Genomic DNA, 26,498 nt, shown 5'->3' on the forward strand with positions numbered 1-26,498 from the left:
GTATGAGCTCACACTGTTAAACAAGGCTGTAACATATTTTACACAGCAGTGAGTGTGAAACTGTGGAAGTGTTATACCCAAACGGTAAAATCTGACAAATAAATCCATGTAATGCTCTTTTCTAGTTTGGATTTAGCACTGTGACATTCTTATAGCCACTGAGTGGATGCACTTACATTTTGAGTTTGGGGCATTACAATGAGATTTGATGGAGTATCTGAGAAGAACTGCATTGTCTGGCAGCGGCAGCAGCAAAACGCTGCCAGGAGCCTTCTCTGCATATGTGTTTGTTACATAGGAAGCTGAGTGGGATGCAAATAATCACACTGTGAGACCATCACACAGTGACAGAAAATTATTTAATTATTGAGACAGTTTTAAAATGCTACTCAGGGTATATGTTTTGAAATAAACAAACATTCTGTATATTCAAAATTATTGTGAAGGGACAAATTATCTTTAGGCAAATTAGCATGGACAACTGCCTTGACTTACGATGATTCTCCCTTTTCTCTACAGGAAGAGCAACGATTATTAACATAATTTGTCATACACAGACATGCTCACACACGTACACACTTTGGAGTGATGGTGGCTGCCTAGCAGCAGGCCGAGTAGGCTCTCACCCAATTACTCCCACCACCCTGTACTGTCAGCAGCCATGAGTACTTACTCAGCAGGAAATTGCTCACAAACTGGAAATCAGACAGATCTGAAATGTACAACAGAACACGTGTGCAAATGTGGAGATTCTGCAATGCCCCGTGTCTGCACCCTTTGATCCTCTGCAGACAGACAGACAGACGGATGCAAAGAGCTGCAAAGAAACATGCAAATAGGCAGCACAGTCTTTACAACCAGATGGTAAACGCACAAATTTACAAACTGAAACAAAAAGAGTATTCAGGCATTTGTTTTTGTTACATTCCCAACATTTGCCCATTTACTGGCAGGTTAGCTCTAGATTTACGGGCAACACTACAGGCTGTCCCAAAGGAGCCATAGCTGGATTTTACCCACACATCTCATTAAGGGGTAACTGGTAAAGTATCACTCTGCAGAAGGAGTCCACAATATAAACACATGAAACCTTGCCACTGCCTTTATTTAAAGTGTGTTAGACATTAACTCCTGATCAGTGACTTGAGCTGAAACCAAAAGCAGCATCTTTCTCTGACAGGCAGCAACTGTAAATCCCTTGATAATACGAATAGCTGTCTCGTGCACATGGGCACGGGTGGTTACATGACTAATGGAGGTTGAGCTCAGCTCAAGGGAGTCAGCACTACCAATCACAAGCAGCTGTCCCCACTTGATGCATATCCATGTCTCTGTGACAACCCTCAGTGGACAAACACAGATACAAAACAACTTCTGTGAACCTACAGACCAGACAACAGGGATTCAGTATTAAATGGGTAATGCCATCTGGTGATATTATTCAGGAGATCACTCTTGCAAAAAAAATTATCAATTTAATATTTGCTTTTAGATCTAAGGTGCTTTGAAAGAGGAAGCTGTCAAACAAAACATGCCTGAATTTGTACAGTTTGTCCCAGAGGCCAATATTTAAACAAAGGCCTTGTTCATGAGGGTAAACCTTTCCAGGATTACAAAAGAAATAAATAGCTGTGCCAGGTTCTTATAAGAGCTCCGCATTTAAAAAGGCTAATGTGATTTATTTATACCAGGATTCAGGCTCTGAGAGGTACAAAGGAAAAGTATGAACAGCTTTTTTATTTTTTTTATATTATGAGTTCATTCTTAACTTTGGCAAATGTACCTGAGAAAAACATGACCACTTTTTTTTTTTTTTTTTTCAACCCGATGACCTCACTGAGATTTAAAACCTCTTTCTCAAGAGAGACCTGGCCAATGTGGTCATTTCATACTTTTGAAAGCTGGCGGTAAGATTGTTTTCAAAGTCAGGAATGAACATTGAAGATCATCTTTAAAGCCAAAATAGACATGAAGACCTTAAAGCCATGTAACTTTGAAGACGAACAATTCTATGACAACTGGGCAAACGTTGTCTGCTGATGAAGCTCATGGGATATGATGAAACGCTCATAATTGTTTCATTCCTTACAATTCTTTTACACATTCTGCTCATTTCCACTCCTTGAATTCAGTCTGAAATGTGGTAAAAGACGACAACCATAATCTCACAGATATATTAGGTCAAGGTGTGCCACCACGAAAAAGTCCAAAATCATTCAGTCTACATGTTAGCTCTCCATGCAAACAACATGAACACAGCTTTCTACAGGGGGACTGCCATCTAGTGGAACCACAGCACATAATCAGAGGTTTGTATCCAACACCCTCCCTACATTTACTCATTTTATCCAAAGCCACTTAAGTGTTTTGCTCAGGGACACATTGGTGAGCGTGTCGCCGTGGGAATCGAACCTGGGGCTGTCACACTAAAGGCGTGTCTCTTTTCTACTGCACTATCACCCCTTCAGGCCTCCCTTCAAAGCCACACATTTTCATGCGCAGTGAGTTCACAGGCATAGTGCGTGCAGATAGGCAGGCCAGTCAGTCAAATTAAATGATTGGCCATGCTTTTTATAGTCCTGATAAAGCCACAGATACCTTTTTTTTTTTTTTTTTTCCATTTCCTTGTCAGAGCATTTGATTTATTGATTACTGTCAGTATGTAAAAGAGAATTTCAACAAATATACCAAAAATGCTTCTGAAATAAATTGCCTACTCCAGCTTTAATGATTTTATTGTCTACCATATTACAAATGATATCAGTATCTAAAAGATACAAAAAGTGTAAATACAATGATCACTTACCAGTGAACATCTAACAGTTATAAGGGAGAGAAAAACCAAAGTCACCTGTCTGAATGTATTTACATTGTTTGTAAGACATCTAAACAGGCATTAACAATATCAATGTCCTGTTCTTTTTTTGAGCAAAACATGATACTGAGTGACAGGTGGATGTTGATTAATACTTACCTCATACTGTGGCCTGTGGATGCAAATGTTTGCTCCTTTCCCTGACAGTTATCTACAGTGTGATGAGCTCCCCCGCTGGCAAATCAGTTCCAGAGTTACATAATACAGTCTGCTGAGGGTTAGCTTACGATCTGTGTCCATTTCTGGACTTCACTGTGGACTGAAGCCTGGTACTTATAATTCTTTGACATGAAACATCACTGAAGGTTCTTGAGTTTTTCCAGACTGGCAGTCCTGGCCTCATGCTGCAGCTGTTTCTGTTTCTTAAGATGGCGGTAGGCCTCCACTGCTCGCTCCCTCTCCTCCTCCATGATTCTCTTTCTGGCCATGGAGGGCTTGGTTGTGGAGGCCACGTTGTGGCCCAGGAGAGAGTTGAGAAGCAGGTCTCTTGATGCCTTCTGGATGGTGGAGGGAGAAAAGAAAAAAACAAAAAAACACAGTTAACCTCCTCCTCAACCATTAAGCTCACCAACATCACATGTGATAACTGCATGTTACCTGAGATTTGACCGGAGCTTTCTTGGGTTTGGCGCTCAGGGACGGCGGGGCCATTGAAACTTCACCAAAGGGAACATTGTCTACAAAACAAAACCTCATCACATCAGTTTACAGGCACGTTTCATACCCTTGAATTGATTCAAGCAGCATTATTGGGTTGGCTGTTTTAGGAGGCACCTATATCACCTCATTAGGATGTGAAGCAAATGTGTTAGCAAACAGTTGCCTTTCTACAAATACAGCAGACACAAAGCAACATTAGCATTCCTCAGGAGTAGTGTTTGTGTCCTGTATTCACTCCCCTTTTATAGTATGATATCTCAGCTTTAAATAAACATGTCCCAGAAATAATCAGCTAGTTACTTAGTTTGATTTTAGAGGATATACACTAAAAAGGAACACATTAAGCTACATTAAGGGAAAAGGAGCTGCTGTAGCATTTTGTCACCTAAAACCAAAAGCAAGAATAACAGGTCCTTTTCAGCAAAGTGTACGATCTCTTGTACACTTTGCTGGAAAATCCATGACAGAAGAACTTGAGTAAATTAAATTAAAGAATATTTACACTCACTTCTAAATAGTTATGGAATATATCCTACTTGTACCTGCTGTAATCACGTAAACGCTTTGGGACTACATTTCTGATAAACTTGAATAATACAAAATAATTGTGAATAGTGAAACTACAGAGATGGAACCTACCCCCCGATGATCTTAAACACTCCTGAAATGTGAAAAGTATTTGAGAAAAGATGCTTTCATTACCTATAAACATCTCTTTTTCCATCTTGGCCTCTTGTCTGTCCAACTTTTTCTGCTGCAGCCTCTGCAGTCTGACTTTATCGTACCTGTAGCAAGACAGCAAAGATCAAATAAATCAGACATGTATCATCCAGGAAAGACAATCAGTTTAACATTTCTGTATTAATGTGGTCTATTTAAATTATAAGTTACAAATATTTAAATCCATGTTGGGTTTTACTATTCTACATGTAAGCAGTTTTGTATTATGGTTTCACTTACCTGTTGTTGCCTTCCTGCAACCTTTTACATGTTTACCTGTTACATTTAAGCTTAGACTGTAACCAAAAATGATAAATTGCTACAGCACATTAAAACCTCAACAGATGACATTTGTCTTGTCCCTGTATGGCATTTTAGCCAAAAAGCAACAACGATGATATTTTAAGACATATCATAGTACCCTGACCGACTCAGTTGTCCCCACCCTTCATTGACATATCAGCAGACACACAGATCAGTTAAGGTGATTGCCAGTGACAGTGTACTCACTCCTTCTTCTTCTCAGACTTGCCCTTGTCTGCGGGCCTCTCTTGTTCGTCTGCATCCAGCTCAGGCTTTCTCTCTACTTGGTTCTTGGTGAGGAAGAGGACGTGTTTGGTCTCATTCTCCATGCGTCGCACGTATGCTTTCTCACTCTCCTCCTTCCCCCTCCTGAAATGTGGGACAGCTATGTCTCCACCCTGGGAATCCCACGGTTTACCTTTAGGGACGATGGCTAAAGAGACACAAACAAATACATGACTGTTAAAGAAAGTATAAGTATGTATTTCAACAGAAATATAAAGAATGTTTCCCACTCACACTCTTTTATCTTTTTGGCCTTCAAGGGTCCCGTTTTCATTCTCTCCTTGCTTTTCATTATCTCTCGGAGCCTGAAGGGGATATCTTGAAGGTGATCTGGTTTGGTTTTCTTGGGTTTCCCATCTCGTTTGAGCTTCTTATCCCTGTTTAGACACATTACAGTCCACACAGCATGTAGGAGGAATTCACTTTTGAAAGACGTGTATAATGCAGGTACGTGTCCTCACTTTCATACAAGGATGATTTTAACAACTTGAATGTTATTATGATAACTTAGTTTACGCCTAATCTAGAGAGCTAATAGCTGCTGGAGCTAGCTAGCAGTTTTCTGTCAGATTCATTACGTTACCTTGGACGTTGTCCAGCCTCATCAGCTTGTTGTCCTGGCTGGTTAGTTTTGTTCTTCTTATTCTTCCCCATGTTACTGTAGGTTATTTCAATGCACTACAGAGTATCTTAACAAAACAAAAACACATGTGGGGCAGCGTGTAAGTTAACCTTTAACCTACGAACCTGAAGCGACAGCGCGGGCGGAAGTGAAGACCTCTCCCTCTGTGGCTTTTTCAGGTGCCGTTGACGTTTCCACTCCTCGTGGGATACAGAGACGTTTTATAGAGGAGACACCACTTCTCCTCGAGCTCACAGAGAAAAGAGAGGAAGAGGAAATCTATCAAATTATTAATAACAATTATCCAGTTCACCTTAAGAAATTCAGAGTTTTTAAATACACCACTAAGAGCCAACATGTGGAGAGTCTTGGTCCTTGCTACTACTGATTTACCTGGTTTGGCAAAACTGGAATTTTATGTGGGACAGCTAAAAACAAAACGTACAAACACATTTCACTACCAGATAAAACAGAAATCTGTTTGATGGAAACATTTTAGCCCAGAGTGATACACCGATATGACTGACGATCTTTGCTTCTTTCTGACACCACTAGATGGCATCGTTAGTTCAGTTTGTTTGTACAATCCTACAGAATTGTTAAGTACAGATACATTTGACCATCCAGAGTGTTGTAAGATTGATTTTGACTCTCAGAAGCAGCAATAACTTAAATTATGGCTGCTTAAGATGGTCACACATTGGAGTTTCACATAGGCTACAAATAAATACAATTTAATAAACTATTTACCACAATCAGCTACACAAACAAAAAAAATGAAATTGTATAGTAAATTTACTATGTTAATAAAGCCAGATGTAAACAACATGTATTATTGTTAGTCTACTATTGAATTGCTCCTCGTATCTATTAAGATTAATGTAGTGGGGTAGGAAGTATAATATTTTATCTAAAATGGTGTGTTGAGTGTAATGTAGCATAAAATGGACACTGATTTAAAATATAAGTAGGCCTACCTCAAAATTGTACCTAAGCACTGTAGGTTACTTGAGTAAAGTAGTACTGTTGTTACTATTATTTTGACAAGTCATAGATTAAATGATTAATCAAAAAGAAAGCCTACCGATTAGCCAACAACGAACACCATCATTAGTTGTAACTCATTCGGCATTTTATCCCAGAGTATGTATCAGACATGTGACATACAGTGTACCATATATGTTTCCAGCAGCATAAGCACTCCAGAGCCTGCAGGATTTTCAGTGTGCGTGGACTGGATCATTACTCAGAGAATAAAAACGTTCTCATAAAAAGGTCACCAATATCTCATAAAAGTATATTGGTATTCAATGCATCCTCTGATGCTGACACATGTGTGTGTGATTGTGTGCAGATAATTAGTGTGAGTTTGTGAGTCTATAAGAGAGACAGTAAGAGTAAATAAGCCACAGGAAGTGAAAGTCTATGTCCATGCACGTGTCCTGTCCTGCATGTGCATGAATGGTATAGATTACAGGGAGAAGCTGTAGTAAACCATCAGATGAATGGATCAGGCTTGTGTTTATGTGTGTGTAGGGGGGATTACCAGTGGGGCCTAATACAACTCAATCTGAGAGATTGCTGATTAAAGGGCTAGTATGTTCTCGTCTGCAGGTGGTGGGGAGATATTGAGGATCATAGGATCCCAAAATCCCACGCTCCATCACCACACTGCACATTGTTGCACATACAAAGATTGCTGAACTATGCAAATGACTCCTGGTGGACACCCAGGCACACTTCTTCATTGTGATTCTAAAAACATTTGCCTGCACTGTCAGGTCAGTCTGATGTCCCCAAAACTGCCTGCCTGTCAATCTCTAATGAATGAACTGGTCCATATGCAATGTGAAAAACCTGTGTGTGTGTGTGTGTGTGTGTGTGTGTGTGTGTGTGTGTGTGTGTGTGCGTGTGTATACAAGGATCCTGCAGTTCATTGGCTGCTAGTTTCATAATCTTCTCAGGGGTCTGAGGTGTATAAGAGCGCTTCACTAAACACATCATGCATCAGCAGCCCTGATCTGTATAACATGACCAACAAAGATACACAACACAAGTGGTGAGTATGAGCAACCACTTAGACGATGTTTTGGAGTTTCAGTTTATGTGCTTTACGAGAAACATGCTCGCCTTTTTTTCTTTTTTTTTTTTTTTCAGTATTTTGTTGGTATTTATTTAAGTTTAATGGATAGCAATATTTAATTTAAACGTCAATTTTGGGGGCAAATTGGGAAACCTGTATGTGTCCAAGAAGACACATATACTCAGTGGTCACGTTATTAGGTTTATAAGAACAACTGTGCTGCCGTAAAATCTATTTTTTATGATGCTATACTGTTCAGTTTTATTTTGATGTGTCAATGAAATATGTTTTAGCATTAAGGTCATATTTAGTGGTGGCGCTGTAGTAGACTGCACTGTTTTCAAGGATGTTTCTAAAATTCTGCGCCCCTCATGTATGTAAATAGCAAGTAGTGTAAGAGAACAGTTTGAAACACCTCTCAGTATAAACCAATTCAACACCACTTTTATCTATGACCTCAATAATGAACACATTTATGATAATATCAAGAACATTATGTGTAAAAGTCAAATTTATGGAGCTGTTGTATTGATTGCAGTAGATTGTATATGTAGATTGTAACAGTGAGTTCTTCTTAGCAATATTTAGAATAAACATAACAAAATGTATTGTTTACTTGGAGTGAAATTATGGACACAGATGTATTTACTCAAATCTATCTGCTTTTAATTTATTTAATAGTTACTGTATGTATATCGTCACCTGGGTTTTTACACCTTGTAAAAAAGTTTCCTTTCAAAACTCCCTTTAATCTGATTGAGTAATCAATGAGCTATATTCAGGTTAGGATCACAAATTCAACATGTCCACAGTAATCTGATTATGAAGGTGCTGTGAAGCTCAAAGGCATAATGAAGGGTTAATTAATGTGAGCGTGGGAGCGTAGGAGCCTTTATTATCTGCCACATGTTTGTATTTCTTCAGATATTAAGTTATTTAGACACATTTGTAATCACAGAAGGACAATTACTTTCATGAGTTTGTTTAGTGTAGTAGCAAAATACAGAGTAGTGGAAACGGATACATGTCCTGATTGCAACGTATTTAGATCTGGGCACATTAAACAACATTTCTTAATATTTATTTGTATTACATCCCTTTTTATGACACACTGACTGTCCCATTACAGTTCAAACAACAGAAATATGAATGTGGATGTGGCCAAACCTGAAGCGAAGACTCGAAACAAAGCTCCCCTCAGAGCCACCGGCCCTGGATCTGGCCCGCCCAAGTTCAAACAGAGGAACAGCCGCCAATTCAAGAGCAAACCACCAAAGAGGGGCGTCATTGGGTAAGCCTTGCTCTTTCTTGAGTAAATTTTCCAGAGTGTCTTCTTGAAAGTTTGTCTTTTAAAAATGTCCCCTCAATAAAGCTTGTGATTTTCTTTCTTCCTCAGCTTTGGAGAGGAGATCCCAGGAATGGAAGGGCTTGGCATTGGTAGGCAGAAGTACTACCATTTAGGCACAACAAACAACTACACACAAACCATACAACTGTCATTTATTTTTGTTACTCACTATTTGTTCTTTCTTTTTCAGACATCACAGTAATCTGCCCATGGGAAGCATATAGCCATCTAGAGCTACATGAACTCGCTCAGTATGGCATCATCTGAGGCTCTTTTCTAAGAACTTTTTTTTATATTTAAGAAAGGGAAATGGATCATCAATATTTTTTATAATAGTTAACCAGAAACTAAAGAACTAACATGTAAAAAAATCTGCATAATATGGATTCTGTTCTTTAAGTTGTTTTATACGTTAAATCTTTCTTCTACATTACATTAAATATTTCAAATTTTCGTAAGACTCTCAAGCTGCCATTTTAACTGCCACCACCCACTGATGCTGAATGTGTCACTGCCTGAGGTTGCAGTGGAAGCTGTAAGTGGATGCTTGGTTACTGACTTCAAAGATGGAGTTTCTGCACAATTGACAGCATCATGTTTAATAAAATTCAGAATCAAGCTTGTAATTTTTTTTCAACAATTTTGACTTGAATTTCAAACATTTCTTGCTTTTGCCAAACTTTGTGTTATTAAACTGTGATACTGTGTTTGAAACATTACATTATAAGGATTTATCTGTCCCTTTTCAAAAAGAGTAGCGTAAGAACCACAAAATAATCAGAACAGTAAAGGGTCAAAAAAACATACATCCTGTGCATTTTCCTAATACTTAATAATGACAAGCAATAGTTTGACATTTGGGAAGTATGCTTCTTTGCTGTCATGCTGAGTGTTAGATGAGAAGAATGACACCACTCGTGTCTATATGGTAAAAGCGAAGCTACAGCTAGCAGTCACTTGGCTCTGTCCAAAAGTAACTTTCTTTTCTGATTGCCTGGTAACCTTATGGTGACAACAAGACTCCAAGCAAAGAGGAGTCATTTGTATATTCATCTATATTTACACTACAGCCATGGAGTGATATCATTATTTTCATCTAGCTCGTGTTAGAGCGTGTTTCCCAAAATGTCGACCTCTTTGCATTAATTCAATTCAAATTTTATTTATATAGCACCTGTTCATAACAGAAGTTATCTCATTGCACTTTTCACATAGAGCAGGTAGACCGTACTCTTTGTAATATTATTTACAGAGACCCAATAATTCCCACCATGAGCTAGCACTTGACAGCAATCTGGCACGGTGGCCTTTTTCTAGGGTAAAAAAGAAAGAAAACCACAAATTGTCAAGGAGAAGTGATGGTTTTTACAGCACAACAGATGTATAGGGCTCACACTGTAGATTTAGAGTTAGGCAAGATACCGCTGTCTTTGTAACAAAATGTTAAATAGGTCTTCTTGGCCTTTAAAACTTGAAATGTCTTTTGATTCTGTTGATGGAATTTCTTTCTGAATCAAAACACGGCTTGTTGCACGTTGAATAATGCACTTTGGTCTGTCACCATAACATTTAATGTTGAAATTTTCTTAGTCAAAATAAGTAGTTATTTATCATTTCCACGGGCAAACAGGCGCAGTCATCTGAGTTGGGTATACATTATGTTCACTACAGATGACAAAGGTGGAGATCCAAAGGCAGTTAGCGCTCATTAAATATCAGCACACAATATATTCTTCAGCCCATGTTATCTGTAAACTTTATGCCACTGGATGCTTTCTAACAGCCGCATAGTGATGAACACAGTCAGAACCTGGACCCCCAGTACGACGATTCCAACTGTCCCTATCAGGCCTTCATGTTGCTTGATCCAACGAGAGATTCCCCCCAGGCAACCGCCCAGAAAGATCACACTCTGAGCTGTGAACTCATCCAGCAGCTGGGCTCCTAAACCACACTGAGAGTTCCACACTGTGCCGTTCTCCAAAGGGTCCACACAGCATGTCGCAGGGACCCCACAGGCCAGCACTCCTGGAGCTGAGCAGTTGTAATATCTGAGGAAAGGAAAATATATCCAATAACACTCTTAGCAGCATATTTACTTCAGTTTTTTTTGGAAATATATCCAAGTTAGTCACCCTCTACTCACATGTTGATCTCCCAGTCACGGTAGTTATCTGCCCCACAGCACTGCATATTTGTCTGAATCTCGTCCATGATGAACCTCAGATCCAGATCGTCCTGGTAGCGCACCATGGCAGCTAACATCCCTGAATGCAGGTAGCTTTCAATCAGACCTTGTAGACTGTAGGCCATAATGGCGGTCAGCACCTGGGCTGTGATGAGCACCAGCACGGCGGCAGAGAACAGCTTCAGTAAGGAGCAGTTTTCTCTTAAGGTGCCCACGCAGCCTGACAGGCAGAGCAACATCAGCACAAAGCCTAGAGTCACAAGTATGAGCATTGGGTCGGTGCCGATACTGCCGATCTTCTCCTGAGCAAACGACTCTTTGCTGATGAGGCCCCATGTCCCCAGACCAAGAACCACCATGCCCAGAATTGTGAACACCAGATTGCATAGGAACAGGATGTACTTTAGGAAATAGTCCATCAAAGAATATCTGTAGGGTTGGATACTTGCATGAACAGGTCTGTTGTCTTCCTGTCCATTGTCTTGGCCTGATTGGTGAAATTCACGACCAAGCTCTGCAGAATCCTCTTTTGCAGAGTCTGCCTGTGGACACACAGGAATGCAACTAAATACCATAGTTTTAGATAACTTAACCTACCTCAAACATTTTACTACACAGAAAGGTAGCAAATTTTCAGAAAAGAACCTCACATAACAAAAACAGAGATTCAAAAGGGACTCCTTACCTTTGGTATGAGCGGACTGGACTCATTCTGCGTAGTGTCCCTCCTCGACCACATTAAAAGAATCCTTTTTATAAACAAATATCTCCTCATGTTGTCAACCACCGGGAGATGATTCTCCCTGTGCTTCTGCCAGGTCAGAATGAACATAGGGGCGGCATTGGCTACAGTATGAACAAAGGAGCATGTGAGCTGAGGTGGAGACACCATGCAGTGTTTAGCCTCTAGCTGCTGCGAGGCGTGGGATTTCGTCATCATGTGAGAGTCACACTGAGGGGATTATGCTTATCATAGCATGTATGAGAGACTCAAGAGCAGGAGTCTGACTAGAACAAGAGAATTTTGATGTGAGGTTTACACACATGAACATCTGAGATGTGAAGGTGTTACATAACAATTTGATTGCACTTGGAAAATAAGTGGGTAGTTAAAGAGAAAACGTGTGTTTGGAAACAAAAACACTGTACAAAACTAAAAATTACTTATTGTTTATTTAAAAACAATGTATAAGTTGATATGTGCATTTTTTTGTTCATGATTGAGTGGCGACCTGGTCAGCTGCCTTGGTTTCCTAATTGTTTATTGCAGTGGTTCCCAACCTGGGGGTCCCTGCCCCCACAAGGTCAGTCAGGCTGTGCTTCAAGGTAAATTCTAATGTCTGCATGCTAACAAGCTCACAATGAAACAGATATAATGTTGATCATGATAATTTTTGGTTTAGTGTGTTAGCATGCTAACATTTGCTAGTTAGCTACAAACACAAAGTACAACTGAGGCTGATAGGAATGTTCCATTGCGACCTGATGGTGATGCTAGAGGAAATATCAAGGTATTCAAATACTGTTTAATGTGCCAAATTCCACGGCAGCCTATCTAATTGTTGTCGAGACATGCCAGTCCAAACCATAAATGTGAACCTCATGGTGGTGGTAGATGAAAAGTCAATGGCCAATTTTTCGTGTAAATATTGGATAAGGGAAAACTTTGAGTTGCAGTTGGTGCCAGATGAAGTCAGGGGATCACAAAGTCATTAGGATTCAACATGAATGCCTATAATTTCATGGCAATCCATCCAGTAGCTGCTGGGATATTTATTAGAATTAACAGAGTATTAACACATCTACTTAAAAGATCAAAGGCCCTCAATGCAGATCAGATCTAACCTCAGAAAAATATATTCCTAATTGTTATCATGTGAGCTATCATTTCATTGCATGGTTAGGGCTGTTTGGCTAAGAACGACCATTCTGCTGGCTCTGGTATTATTGACTGGAATTTATTTTGGCAGTTGGAAAATAAGAGCAATCAACGTGTAAGGTTTCCACCCACCATCTCAACACAGTTAAGAAAAAAAAAGGCTCTCGTAGTACATCGAGAGGAAATAATCTGTCAGATACAGCAGGGAAACTGATGATATGTTATAATAATATACAGAAAACGTCAATATGCTATAATGAGTGAGATGTATACATAAACTTAAAGTGATTTAACATTTCTCAGCACATTGCGCTAATCTTCTCGGTCCATCCATTTCATGGCTGCAGCTATGATCATGAACAGTGTTATGGCACTCAATTATTTGCTTAATCCCTCCACAGCACTATACAATTTCCATGACAAACCGCAGCTTTCTTTTATGGATGAGTGAGAAGTAGTTCCAGGCTTGGTAATGCTGCATGTTACAGGCTCCTGCTTGGCTATCACTGTGTTTTAGCAGAAACACAATTCACCATGCAACACTCTCCCACTCTGTTTTTTCTACTATCCTGTGTTTTCTTGTTCCACTAGCATGTGGATCCACAACTCTGAACAAAATAATTCCATGATCATTTCTGTTAGTTCATTTATAATTTCTTGTTTGGTGAAAGGGATGTATAATCATTTATACAGTCTAGATTTCTATGTTTTTGGGAACAGAGATCCTCTCCTCTCCTTGAAAACACTAAAACAATCTCACAGCGCTTACCTAAACCCTAGTAAATGTGGACAAACAAACATAAGAAGTATAGAAGAAAGAAAGGTTAAGGATAGAAACAATATATACCTATAAGACATAACAACAACAACAACAACAACCAATACTAATACTACTACTACTACTACTAATAATAATAATAATAAAAGAACATGCATAATAGATTAACTGTAAGGGGAAAACATTTTCTGCCATAACAAAAAGCAGCTATTTATTATATTGCCAATACTGATTTACTGCCTTAGTATGGTTAATAATAATTCTAACAATTAGTTTTACATAATGATTTTATTAAAATTTATACTGATGATGGCACGGTAACCTATTAGCCATAAATTCAAAGTAGAGTTGCAGTTCCTCTCTGTGACCACTAGATAGAAGTGAACACTCCTGATTCTAAAAGACGCAGGCCAAGTGTCATCTACACAAGGTCTTGTGGCAGATTCATATTCATATAACACGTAAAAAAATAATACAAATACATGAAAGTGTTTCTAATAATCCATCTAATGCTTAGAATGTAAATGGAGGTGGACCAAACATTCCCAAAGGGAGTTTTTATTGTAAAAGTAGCAGCAATACAGTATCCACACAGAAATACAGATAAAGGTAAAGGTAATAGTGGTACAGACTAAAAATGAAAAATGGTATAGATAATAGCACTTTTATTGATAACTCTATATAAATACAATCATGTGTAGGCTACTTATCAGGTTTATTCCCTCTGATAAAGGTGTTTGTAGACTACCCACAGAGAATAAATGTGATCATTTCATGAACATTTCTGAAGTGAATTTCAACTATGTTGATTAGAGCAGTTGCTCCGGGATGTGTTTAGCCAAGCTTAGCTCAAACACTGGAGGCAACAGAAACTGGCAGCCAGCAACATAAGAGAAAACAGGGCTTGCTGCCTTGTAAACATGTCAACCTCATCATATGATGCACGTACATTTTGGTCCAGTCAGTTGGAAGATCCATATTCTCTTTAAGTGTCATCAAAACCAGATCAGGATTGTAGCAGCTCCTTTCAAGTGTGAAACTAAGTCTAATTGGTTACATCCCTCGTGTCACGCTTTTTGGGATAATTGTTAAAAGTCATATGAGGTAAGATACCCGACACCATCTTCTTGGTCATCTGTCTCTTTCTATAAACACTGACAGTCAAGTGGCTCAGCAGGAAACTCGAGAATCCTCATGGCGCACCTTCTGTTTGGCTGATATATTTCAATTTTAATCCATAACATTGCTCTGATAAAGTCATCATGAAGTGATGTGCTGCTGTGAGTCAATAACAAGCAGCACGTGAGAGAGAGCAAATGTGACGGTGAGTTAAAAAACAGACAGAGAGAGACCTGGTTCTCTCACTCTCTGGCTCTGCTGGTCCGCTGCTGTCATTCTTTCCTCTGGCTCTGCTGGACTGAGCTGCAGGGAGCTGGAAGGCAGTCGGTCTACTGCTGCAGGCTGGGCCTGAGACTGACTGGTGGCAGACTCCAGATGGGGCTATAACACTCATTAGTGCTGCCATAAATCTGTTTCCATATTAATGTGCATTAACAGAATAACAAATTATGATTTGTCACACTTGTTGCGGACCTTATAGATAAATGAGGAAGTCAGAGTTTTGCCTTCTTGACATAGCAGATTAATGTGTGTGGCGGGGCGCCTGTAGCTGGATACAATCTTAGCAGGTACCTTTAACTATTCGCTGTTCTATAAAGATACATAGTGACCAGTGGCGGTAGGCAATTTTAGATGTTTATTCGAGGTGCTTCACTAGAATATCAGCATTTTATGATATTTTATGCTTCTACTTTATTGCATTTCATAGGCAAATATAATACTCTACTACATTTTTCTGCAATCTTTACTGTTTACCGTGAACTATTTAAATTCAAAACATATGATCAGCTCATAAACTATGATGCATTGTTACAGATAAAACATAAAAAGTGAAGTATTTACTTTGACCAGCTACAATTTAAAATGCTGTAAAATAATCAGCAGCAATAATCCAACATTAACTGTAACAGCGGCCATTCTGCTGCATAATAGGTACTTTTACTTTTGGTACCTTTTTATGCGGATCCTTTGGTAGTCACGCTTTGGTAAGGTTTAGAATGCATGACTTGTACTCATAGTGGAGTATTTGTGCCCCGAGGTGTTGCTCAGTAATTCATCCACTGCACATAAGTGACATACCTTCTCTCACTGCGCTGCTGCTACTGCACATTTCCACTGATGTAGTGGAAAATAATAAGCTGAGGATGTACAATGAACTTTAGTCTGTGATGATCAAAAGATAAACCATCAAAAAAAGTTACACTTAAATGTCAAATTTGAATCTACATAAATTGGTTAACATCTAGTAAGATCATTCCAGATTTACAAATCAACTAATTTACTGTGACTGTTTGCTGACAGACTAGATTATCAGCTGGGCGTCAGGTGAAATCTCATAAATCCCACAGTTTCCTTGTTTATAAATCATTTCCTTCACGGACTATTAAGTTCCTACTGTTTGAATGAAATCCAATTCAGTCATGTCAGCACTGAAGATGTATGGTACAGATGGCATGATGTTCATTACAGCATGCAGTACAGAAGGTTTCCTGTATTGGTTTAAAGTTGGTGCAGATGGCAGGGACTTTTACTCAGTCAGATTCTTTTCCAGCAGTGATGGAAAACCTCTTGCCATATATCAATACTGTCTGCAGACATCAGCACAGGATGCAGCAGCATGAGTAGCCTTTCAAATGGAATAAGGAGCTCTGATCTGGAATAGATCAGAGCTGGAATTTCTTGCCACAAAAGGTATTTCATTTCAGAGCCGACAAAGGAAAGGCTCTCCTTTTGCCCGGTATTTAAAAATGAAGGAAAATGTGCTTTGGTGAAATATATTTTTCTACTTCCTTTGGGTCCAGCTGCACTTGTCTGCCCAAAACTGTTCAGATTATAGATAAAAGGAATTACTCTTACTACGTGACACAAATGTGTTGCATCATCCTCCATCAGCAGTGATATTATTGCCACATAAATTATCTAGACTAATTATTTTTATCATTTGAGTTCAAGATGTTGGCAGTTTAGGGGCGAGGGGACTTTTCAGGGTTGTAAGTATTTCCAATTTTAACAACTGTTTTAAAATTGATAATAAGAACTTGTCTTCTGCAGCCCCAGAGTGAGGAAAACTACTAAATATTCTCTAAAATAGACTATTTTATTAATGAGTGACTCTAAACAAAGTGTGTTTTCATCCCCTTATTTTCAGCTTCATCACCCCTGACCGTTAAAGGGACCATTGCTGGCTTGGTCTGTCGTAGCCCAGATGTTGAGCAGATTGTATTACAGTAGGCAGTAAGAATGCTATGCTGAAGCCATCCAGCTACATCAAACACCTCCTCTGGATTAGAGCCCATAAGGAGTGCAGTAGATAGGGGATTATCGGGACCTCCCATTCAGGTTCTGTGGGTTATTTATCATTGTAGTAGATGCACAGTCTGCAAGACACATTGGAGACTGAAATGGAAAGCGTGTGTGTGCACACGTTGGGGAGCTTTGCCTTTGGCTGCCATGTTATGTGTCTGTGTATGCATGCTCTGAAGGAACAGAGTGTGTCACAGTCCTGCATCACTGAAGTGGGTGGGAGCAGGTGGGGGAATGGCTCTGGGAGATTAGGGAGGCAGTTATAAGGAGAGCGCTGCCCTGGTCATGTTTTGTGTCACGGTTGAAGGATCGTACTGCAGAGCGTGTTCTGCTGCTGTGACCTGGAAAGACCCCCTTCACTACTTCAAAGAAAGGTATAGTAAAACCCAATGCCAATCTATATGCTATCATCCAGATTTCCTAGTATCTTCAATAAAAATAATTAAACGTCAAGTAAAAGTGTGTCTTACTAAGCTTGCCGAGCATCACTTTTATATACATTTGTTTCTGTTTCTCTGTATTCCTCTACTTCTGTTTTCGTTAGTCAGCAAGATGAGGACAAAGGGGGTTCTGGTCCTGCTCTGCGTGATCTTAACATGTGGAGCTCAGAAATGGAAACAGGAAACCTCATTACGGGACCCTAAAGGTCAGGACCTATGTGTTGTCACTCTTGATGTTCCTGTTGTCTGTTGATGATTAGCAAACAGGTTTCTTTTCAAAGGCATCAGTGTTTTAGGTTAAATTTACAGGAATGGTAATACATCATACTACATCTTTTAAATGTCTGTCTTCAGCAGAACACACCAGCCGCAACACTTGCTCCAACCTGACCCAGGTACTGGACAACTGGAAATATGCCATCGTAACCCAACTGAAAGACCTCCTGATCAATGACCACGCCTCTGTCCTGCCTGAATACAACAGGTGGGTCACACTGGCTTTTGACAGGACCGATTGTAAATTGCAGTGATGGGAGAAGCAAGAACAAGAAGAGAAAACAGAAAGTTAAAATGTTGAGTAAGAGAGGTTTGAAATGTGCAAGAATAACAACATTCAATGACGTCAGTGAACATTTTAGTGTTCCTTGCAGTGGTACGAAATTAGGAATTATGTAACTTCTGTTCTGCTTTGCGCATGACCACTGACCTGTCAGAGCCAGTAATGTGATCAGTGATTGCTCTGGACCACACGAGGCCGACTCTGCTTTAAAAATGACCTCACTAGGTAGACTGTGCCAAAATAGTACGGGAAATTCAGCCTTGTGTTCTGATGATATTACTGCAAGTCACTGAACCTTTACTTTTTTGGAGTTCACGCTCAGGACCATGATACTAACAGTTAAGTTTGAGTAACCATTTCAGCTGAACTGCAGGATCAGTGTCCTTTCTTCAATTTGGTGCAAAGATCTGCTATTTCTATCTTTTTTTAAGGGACTTCCTTTTAGTCTGTTATCCTGATGTTTCCTGCAGATGATGGGGCTGTTCCTGCTTAACAGCATGCCGTGACTTTCATGTTCATGGTGCCAATTTTACTCGGTTCTCCTCTTGGTTATGACAATAAACAATGTTCTTGTTTGATGTGAGCTTGTGGAACATTACGGGGCCAAAGCTCTTTGACTGGTCATTCGAACGCTGACATGATTTACTTCATTTGTACTTTCCCAAATGTCTCTTTGTGTGCCCAGGATCCAGCCTCTGTCAGACGCTCTGACAGACCTCTACAGGCAGTTTAACACTCTAAAAGACGAGCTGGGGAGGCTCACCACAAAGTTTGACAGTGTGGAGGGTTTTGTGGATGACCTCAAGGACGGCAGATTCACTCGGCCTCAGCGTCCCGTGCAGAGGATTCCCCCCAGCGTCGGTCTGAGGTCTCCACTGCGAGCACAGATGAGGGGTCCCGGCAGGGGGATTATCAAGGAGCCAACACATATCAGAGCGAGGAGGAGAGGGCCACAGAGACCTTAGTCATATGCTGTTTTATTCACTAATGCTGATGTATCAAACAAGAGCTGATATGTTTATATATTTTTCAGAAGACAATGATTAGTTTTTTTATTGATGAGTGTGATGTGAGAAGAGGTCACATAAAAAAGACTGGTTTAGTGATGCATGGTGTAGAAAAGATGATGGAACTTTTTTTTTTATCTCTGAAAATGTATTTATCTTTGCTTCTTTGTACAAAGTCACTTTCAACCACAAGGTGGCAGCATGTGTCAAATTATCTCCCTGTCATCCTGCTGCTCTGTGTGTATTAATAGCTGGCTACAAAGTGACATAAGGCCGAAAAGATAATCTATAATTCTGATATAATACAGTATATAAATACTTGTTTTAACATTAATTAACATTGTATGACCATTGTTTGTATTTGAGTTGTTTTACCCAAGAAAATAAAAAATATAGATTAATAATACAAAAAAGGTAAAGTTATATTAATCTACATTGTACATTGTAAATGGAGTGCACTTTGAGCATTTGTCAACTTTAGAAGGACAAATCACTTCACATTGTGCTACTCACCAACCCTCTGATTAATGATATATGAACCTGATATATTTATTAGAATCTTTAATCACACTATTTTTTATCTTCTTTTACTATGCATCTATAAGAAACTGGTATGAGAAAGTACAGCTTTGTGCTTAAAATGGTTTTCCTGTCTGTAATATCCTGATTGGCCTACCTATTTAAGTAGAATTTCAAACTGAATCATAAGCAAGACTGAAAGAAACCCTGTTTCTGACATCTTGATGAATTTTGGAGAGCAAAAACAATTCACCTGTTCATTGTTTCCTCTCCGTCACAACCAAAATAAATAAATAATTAAGCCATCTTAACAACACTATACTACAAAAGGTATCACGATGGGTTGATGAAATGAAAACCTGTGGTTTAACACAGGAGGTTATAATTTAGTAACAAATGCAACAAACCAGATATTGTTCCACTGTACAAATAAAAGGTTTTCATCTACTTTGACAATAATAAAGACAGAAAAGACTTTCCCCTTTACAGAAGCAAGCAAAGTAAGCAAAGCTCCTCCTCCTGTCAGTCACTCTCAGTTTCAGTGTTGTATTAAATTGCTCCTCCAGCACCTCCTCTCCTCATCCTCCAAACCCTCTAATCTGTCAGCAGTAAGCTCACTTTCCAAGTTACAAGGCCATTCTCAGCACACACTGACACCATGCTGGGGACCCTCTGCACTCTCATCACTGCTCTAACATGTAAGGAGGCTGACTTACTGCAGCTTTGACCTCATGTTGGATTCATCAGTCTGGGTGTTTCTCTTGACTCCATGTCATCTTGTTGTTTCCAGGTGTGAGTGGTGTGACGGTGGTGACACAGAAGCCTCCTGTTGTGACGCTGAGGAAGGGAGAGACAGTCACCATGGACTGTAACCTGGGGACTGTTACTAACAGTGAAGCTCGCTGGTATAAACAGATTCCTGGAGGAGTTCCTCAGTTTTTGCTTGCTTACTATAGCCGGTGGTGGTCTGTAACTTATGGATCTGGTTTCTCCTCTCCGAAACACTCGTCTAATTATTGCAGTCAATCAGCTTATTATTTGATCATCAACAATGTAGAGGAGGGAGACACAGCAATCTATTACTGTCAAACATGGGACGGCTCTGTTAATGAGTGGGTATCACAGTGAATTACACTGTGACAAAAACCTCCTCACAAACACTTCTTCTCAACAAAGAATGAAGCAACTGAGCATCGATTTCTAACTTCCTCATATACATTCAACATAAACATCCAAATCTACTTGAACTTATACAAATGTGTTGACTCAGCTTACTAATATCAGTATGTTTGATTAAGCATATTTTCACACACACACCTCCTGTGTCCTCCTACATATGTGTATCAGAGGAGGAACGTTGCTGGCTTCACCTCCGCACAGATCAACTGTGTAGTCAGCAGTAACCAAAACAGCTTTAAGAGGAAAAAGAGATTTCTGGTAGAAAGAAAATGAGGAAATATCAGTGTAATGAGAATAATTTGCTCACATTTCATGTGGTGCAAATTGCTGATTGTGGCACTAACTGTTGTGTCTTGTGATGTAAGGAGGAGGTTTAAGTCATTGAGGGTGGGACGTATATACTGAATTTATGGCCTATGATTAGAATATTTTCTATAAGTTAACAAAATACCGTTCTCCACCGTCACTGAACTAGAACTGAGTGAGACTCATTCAGCAAAAAACATTGTGAATTAAACAAGTTTGTGCTTATTTGTACTTACGACAGTTTAAACAGTGTTTTAACTGCAATATCTTTACACCAAATTCTATGGCAATTTTAATGTTCCTCACAGCTGATTCAGAGAAACACAGATGGTAGACATATTTCTATATTATTGTGCTTTAAATTTTTTATCTTGTTACTGAGCTCTGCGTGTACAATTTAGGAAAAGGAATTACTGCAAATGAAGAAACAACATTGTTAATACATGTTTTTGTTATTAAACTTGATTAATATTTCTTATTATCTGGTTACTTGCAGTGGTTTGAGACATTAGAAAAATCTGATAAAATGAGCAAATGAAACTGAGTTTTCATCCTCCGTCAGTGAAGCATCACCTCTCTACTCCTCCCTCTCTTCCTTCCCCGGATGCACCTGCAGGCCTCCTCTCCTTATTTATAGCTCCATGTAAATGAAGAGGTCAAGTGTCAGCAGAGTTTACTTCTAATGTGTGTGAATTATGTTCATGTGTGCAGAGCCAAAGCTTATATCCTGCATTAGATGTCTCCTGTTAAAACATTAAACACATGTAAATCATATAAGCAAATAGATGATATGAGATTAAGAAATGTGACAAACCATGCAGATGTTGCCCCCATTCATCACGACTAGCTCATGATGAATGGGGGCAAAAACAAAAGTGTTGCATTTATAATTTTGTTTAGTGTAGGACAATACTGTAGCTCCATAAACCTGAACACACCGTAAGAGCTATAAAAGTAAATAAAAATAAAAGGATTACTCTCCTTTTATGTTCTAAGGAAGCCCTAAGCGGCCATCAATTTCCGTTTTTCCTGTGATAACGGAATAATTATCTTGAGATAATGAATGTTGTTTTCCTGTGAACTTGAGATAAGAATTTTTTTTCTTTTCTTTTTTTCATTTCCCCGTCAATCCCAGGCAGAGGAAATTTTGGTGCTTCTCATTCAGGAGAATCCATTTAACGTTAACCTAACCTGCAGGCCTCCTCACCTTATTTATAGCTCCATGTAAATGAAGAGATCAAGTGTCAGCTCTCTGTACAATCAGAGGGAACCTTTTCTGACTGGAAACACACTGATGGTTTCATTATTAACTTTTGGTTTATCTCTAATGGGTATGAATTATGCTCATGTGTGCAGAGTCAAAGAATATATCCTGCAGTAGATGTTTCTTGTGAAAATATGAAAACATGTGTGTAATTACAACAACAAAAAAAAAATACTTTCTCAAAACCAATCACATTTATGAATCATTTTTTAGGAAAGAAACAAACTCTCGATGTTGTAATATGTTGGGTTCGGGAGAGACATGGCCTACATTGACAATTAATGAGACAGAAAGTTTACTTTTCCCTTTACAGAAGATAAGAGACCAACAAGTGTGACAAACCATGCAGATGTGAGCAAAGCTCCTCCTCCTGTCAGTCACTCTCAGTTTCAGTGTTGTATTAAATTGCTCCTCCAGCACCTCCTCTCCTCATCCTCCAAAGCCTCTAATCTGTCAGCAGTAAGCTCACTTTCCAAGTTACAAGGCCATTCTCAGCACACACAGACACCATGCTGGGGACCCTCTGCACTCTCATCACTGCTCTAACATGTAAGGAGGCTGACTTACTGCAGCTTTGACCTCATGTTGGATTCATCAGTCTGTGTTTCTCTTGACTCCACGTCATCTTGTTGTTTCCAGGTGTGAGTGGTGTGACGCTGGTGACACAGAAGCCTCCTGTTGTGACGCTGAGGAAAGGAGAGACAGCCACCATGGACTGTAACCTGGGGACTGTTACTAACAGTGGAGCTCGCTGGTATAAACAGATTCCTGGAGGAGTTCCTCAGTTTGTCTTATATTTTCATCACAGCTCAAGCTCTCCAACCTATGGCTCTGGTTTCTCATCTCCCAAGTTCACATCTACTCATCAGTCTCAATCAGATTATCGTTTGATCATCAACAATGTGGAAGAGGGAGACTCAGCAGTCTATTACTGTAAAACATGGGACAGCTCTGTGAATGAGTACGCATCACAGTGATTTACTCTGTGACAAAAACGTCCTCACAAATACTTCTGCTTTTTGAGTCTTTCACACATCAACTAATGCTCTCCTACTAGCCCACTGGAGAAAAAAAATTAGTACAAGCCAGTTTCCTCAATCTTTTTTTGAAATACCAATTTCATATAAATATTTTTTCAACCACTGAACAGTATAAGTAATTAAATTGCATATTAGATGTTTTCTGCTTTTTGTTTTGTTATTCTCATTTGGACTGGAAAGCACAGTGACAAAACACCAATATGTAACAGACAAAGTTAATCATAGAGATTCATTCTTGACCTTGGGTACAAATATATCGGGCAAATATTCATATCAATCAGTAGGACCAGAGAGGACCTTGAGTCGAGAACATTAAACACATATAAACAAAGATGAGTCCAAAAACACATCATCTGGGTTTAGTAAATCGATATTAACTAAACCCACAAAATCAAGGTTATAAAATATAACCTTCTAAAAATTTAAATTCACTGTGCTGCCTATGTCAGTGGATAGTTTACAGAGAATCTTTAGGGATAATAAAATGCAGCAATAAACATTTGTGTTTACACTCTCTTTTAACTTAACACTAATGCTGGAGACTCAGGGCCTTTTTAACCGCTCATAAAACAGACTCAGCAACATTTTTATATCTTGGTACTTCATGAATTTTCTAATTTTCATGAAAATTGCTGGTAATCATGATTCTGGACTGATGACATGTTTCAGAAGTTCACCGCAGAACATACCATTTTAATAGCTTTAATGAAGTCTTGAAACCAGAAAAAAAATGTTTTGCACTTAATGTTATTATTAGGGGTTTATTTACATAATCTGAGGAAAGGAGAAAGGACAGCCACCATGGACTGGAACCTGGAGACTGTTACTGATGTTGGAGCTCGCTGGTTTAAACAGATTCCTGGAGAATTTTCTCAGTTTGTCTTCAAAGCTCTCCAAACTATGACTCTGGTTTCTCCTCTCCAAATTCACATCTTGGGAGCACCTAAAGTGCCAGAACAATCAATAAATGAATAAAAGAATAAATAAATACATGTGGAAATATAAAAAAGAAATAATGAATGAATAAAATAATAAATAAATAAATGTGGAAAGATATGCAAGAATTAATGAATTAATAAAACAAGAAAATAAGAATGAAAGAATAAATGAATTAAATAATAAATATACAAATTTGCTTTTGCTTTTCCCTTATGAGACTCATTGTCATTGCCTTTCCTTTGGGAGCCCAACCTGTCAATCAATGTGTTTTGGCCCGCCCACTAAGTCAAGTCTGAGCCGATGACTGATACCTTTGTGTCGATATGCTGCGCACATTACTGCATGTATTATGATGATTGACTGTATAAAAAAATCGACAGTGTCTATGACGTCACTCATTGATTTCTGAACAGCTGTTTTGAAGTAGCTGAGGTTCCTGATTTCTGAAACCATGCACCTATAGCTACCAAGCTAATATGCGACTCTGCGTTGCTAGCATGGAGGTAGCTAATTGGCTAAAACCCCCCAGAGGCAAGTCGAAGTTAGTGGTTGGTAGCCAGTCTGTATCATTACCAGCTTACATAATGTCCACAACGCAAACAATTTTTGTGGCAGTAACACAGGAGCAGCTCGTTGTTGAAGCAGGGTAAGCCTACATATAGAGGAAGCTGTGCGTCATGCCTAAAATCCAACAGGACTATTTTATCCACTCATATTTTCTCTCTCTCTGTGCATCTCAGAAATGATTATTTGCTGAATAAATAACAGCTGGTAGCTGCTGAGTCAAAGCAAAGATTGTTTTTACCAGCGACATTCAGTTTATGGACTCACCGTCGACATTGCTATAAAACAAACAGGAACCAATGTGAAAGAAACAGGCTAATATTGATCAAAAGAAAGCGATGCTCTTTTCAATAACAGAATACTGTTAATATATCAGAATCAATCCAGTGATCATCTGATGTTACATTGATGTACACATAGATGTTACAGTGCGTATTCATTTGCTCTGCAGAGACTAAAAATGCTTAAATGCGTGTTAATGGAAAGTTAAAGTATTTATTTGCCAACTTCTGAAAAAATTATGCAGGTTGCTTTCCAGCAGGTCACCAGTGCCATGGTATGCGCTCACTAGATTTCAGTTGTATTAGTAGAACAATAAAGCCTTGAACTGCAAAGACCTTTGCCTGATTTTCTAAATGTTTACATCTGCCCAGCTCTGTGACTGTGACAAGCACCCGACACTAGGGCTGATCTGCGTAACTGCGCACAGAGACTGGATAACAGCTCACTTCGATTAATGAAGCCTAATGCAGATTACAGACTGGTTAAGTTATGAAGGTATGAATGGAAAATGTAGCGAAATAATAGGCAGGCATCCTCACTACTGTCTTCATGTAAGTAACAGCAGCACAAAAGAAAAGTTTGTTGCCTAATATTGAGACACTTTGCTGCACCTGCCTCCAGCGAATCATTTTTTTCTCCCTTAACTGTTCAGCAGCACCGCGTCACATGTTTTCTATAGGCCTACATATTTTTTTGTCCGGATTTCAAACATTTGTTTACACTGTAAGAAACGAACTGTGAAATTCACAGTAAATAACTGGCAGAAACTGATAAGCAACTTATTGTAAAAACAAATCACAATAAATAACTAGCAACAATTGACAAGTAACTTACTGTGAAATCCAACGAGGGTTAAAATGAAGGGCAACTGGACTTGGTTGAAGATACTGGAAGACGTTTCGTCCCTCATCCAAAGGACTTCTTCAGTTCTGACTGACTGGCAGGGAAACTCAGCTATTTAACCTCAGTGGGGTCGTTATCCCGGGTCATCGATACCGCTGGTTCGTTAGTGTTCCTTGTTGCTGTGACGACAGTCGTTACAGTCGTTGAGACTACCTGTGGCCAAGACTGAACGACCATCGTTGGTATCTTCACCTGAGGCCAATAGGTTACGTTTGTTGAGTTTCCTGGGAAGTGATGAAAGGACAGCATTGTAAGTGGGGGATAAGTGGTGGCGTAGACCCCCTCCCCTGTTCAATGACGGCTTCTCAACCCTGGTGTAGATGGCTTCCTTG

General features: G+C 39.3%; 5 protein-coding genes across 6 annotated transcripts in view; 3 read left to right on the plus strand and 2 right to left on the minus strand.

Annotated features, from left to right (window-relative positions):
* Positions 1 to 2,717: 2,717 nt before the first annotated feature.
* On the minus strand, positions 2,718 to 5,632 carry ccdc137 (coiled-coil domain containing 137). The gene is made up of 6 exons (XM_046043574.1): positions 5,427 to 5,632; positions 5,078 to 5,220; positions 4,766 to 4,991; positions 4,238 to 4,320; positions 3,473 to 3,552; positions 2,718 to 3,372 (listed from the first exon to the last, which is right to left on the minus strand). The coding sequence occupies exons 1-6, from the start codon at positions 5,495 to 5,497 to the stop codon at positions 3,172 to 3,174; spliced, it is 804 nt and encodes a 267-aa protein (XP_045899530.1). The 5' UTR covers positions 5,498 to 5,632; the 3' UTR covers positions 2,718 to 3,171.
* LOC123967470 (retinal cone rhodopsin-sensitive cGMP 3',5'-cyclic phosphodiesterase subunit gamma-like) lies at positions 5,117 to 9,205 on the plus strand. Its single transcript, XM_046043575.1, has 5 exons — positions 5,117 to 5,290; positions 7,388 to 7,524; positions 8,678 to 8,839; positions 8,945 to 8,985; positions 9,087 to 9,205. Exons 2-5 carry the CDS (start codon positions 7,496 to 7,498, stop codon positions 9,161 to 9,163), a joined length of 309 nt encoding a protein of 102 aa, XP_045899531.1. The 5' UTR covers positions 5,117 to 5,290; positions 7,388 to 7,495; the 3' UTR covers positions 9,164 to 9,205.
* A 1,429-nt stretch (positions 9,206 to 10,634) lies between these two features.
* Positions 10,635 to 11,606, minus strand: LOC123966738 (tetraspanin-10). The gene is made up of 2 exons (XM_046042867.1): positions 11,043 to 11,606; positions 10,635 to 10,947 (listed from the first exon to the last, which is right to left on the minus strand). The coding sequence occupies exons 1-2, from the start codon at positions 11,501 to 11,503 to the stop codon at positions 10,641 to 10,643; spliced, it is 768 nt and encodes a 255-aa protein (XP_045898823.1). The 5' UTR covers positions 11,504 to 11,606; the 3' UTR covers positions 10,635 to 10,640.
* A 5,845-nt stretch (positions 11,607 to 17,451) lies between these two features.
* On the plus strand, positions 17,452 to 19,461 carry si:dkey-282h22.5 (uncharacterized protein LOC107988040 homolog). Of its 2 annotated transcripts, none has more exons than XM_046043182.1 (4): positions 17,452 to 17,538; positions 17,709 to 17,810; positions 17,959 to 18,088; positions 18,849 to 19,461. In XM_046043182.1, exons 2-4 carry the CDS (start codon positions 17,717 to 17,719, stop codon positions 19,126 to 19,128), a joined length of 504 nt encoding a protein of 167 aa, XP_045899138.1. In that variant the 5' UTR covers positions 17,452 to 17,538; positions 17,709 to 17,716; the 3' UTR covers positions 19,129 to 19,461. The 2 variants fall into 2 exon arrangements, with proteins under 2 accessions (XP_045899138.1, XP_045899145.1); XM_046043189.1 differs by having other exon boundaries at positions 17,962 to 18,088.
* Positions 19,462 to 22,887: 3,426 nt separating this feature from the next.
* The window catches only part of LOC123967479 (immunoglobulin lambda-1 light chain-like), a 20,999-nt gene continuing 17,388 nt past the window's right edge, over positions 22,888 to 26,498 (plus strand). Inside the window, exons 1-2 of the mRNA XM_046043587.1 lie at positions 22,888 to 22,987; positions 23,078 to 23,405. Coding sequence (XP_045899543.1) covers positions 22,948 to 22,987; positions 23,078 to 23,405 — 368 coding nt within the window. The 5' untranslated portion in view covers positions 22,888 to 22,947. The remainder of the gene's footprint in view (positions 22,988 to 23,077; positions 23,406 to 26,498) is intronic.

Source organism: Micropterus dolomieu, linkage group LG02 (genome assembly GCF_021292245.1).
Source record: "Micropterus dolomieu isolate WLL.071019.BEF.003 ecotype Adirondacks linkage group LG02, ASM2129224v1, whole genome shotgun sequence".
Lineage (NCBI taxonomy): Eukaryota > Metazoa > Chordata > Actinopteri > Centrarchiformes > Centrarchidae > Micropterus > Micropterus dolomieu.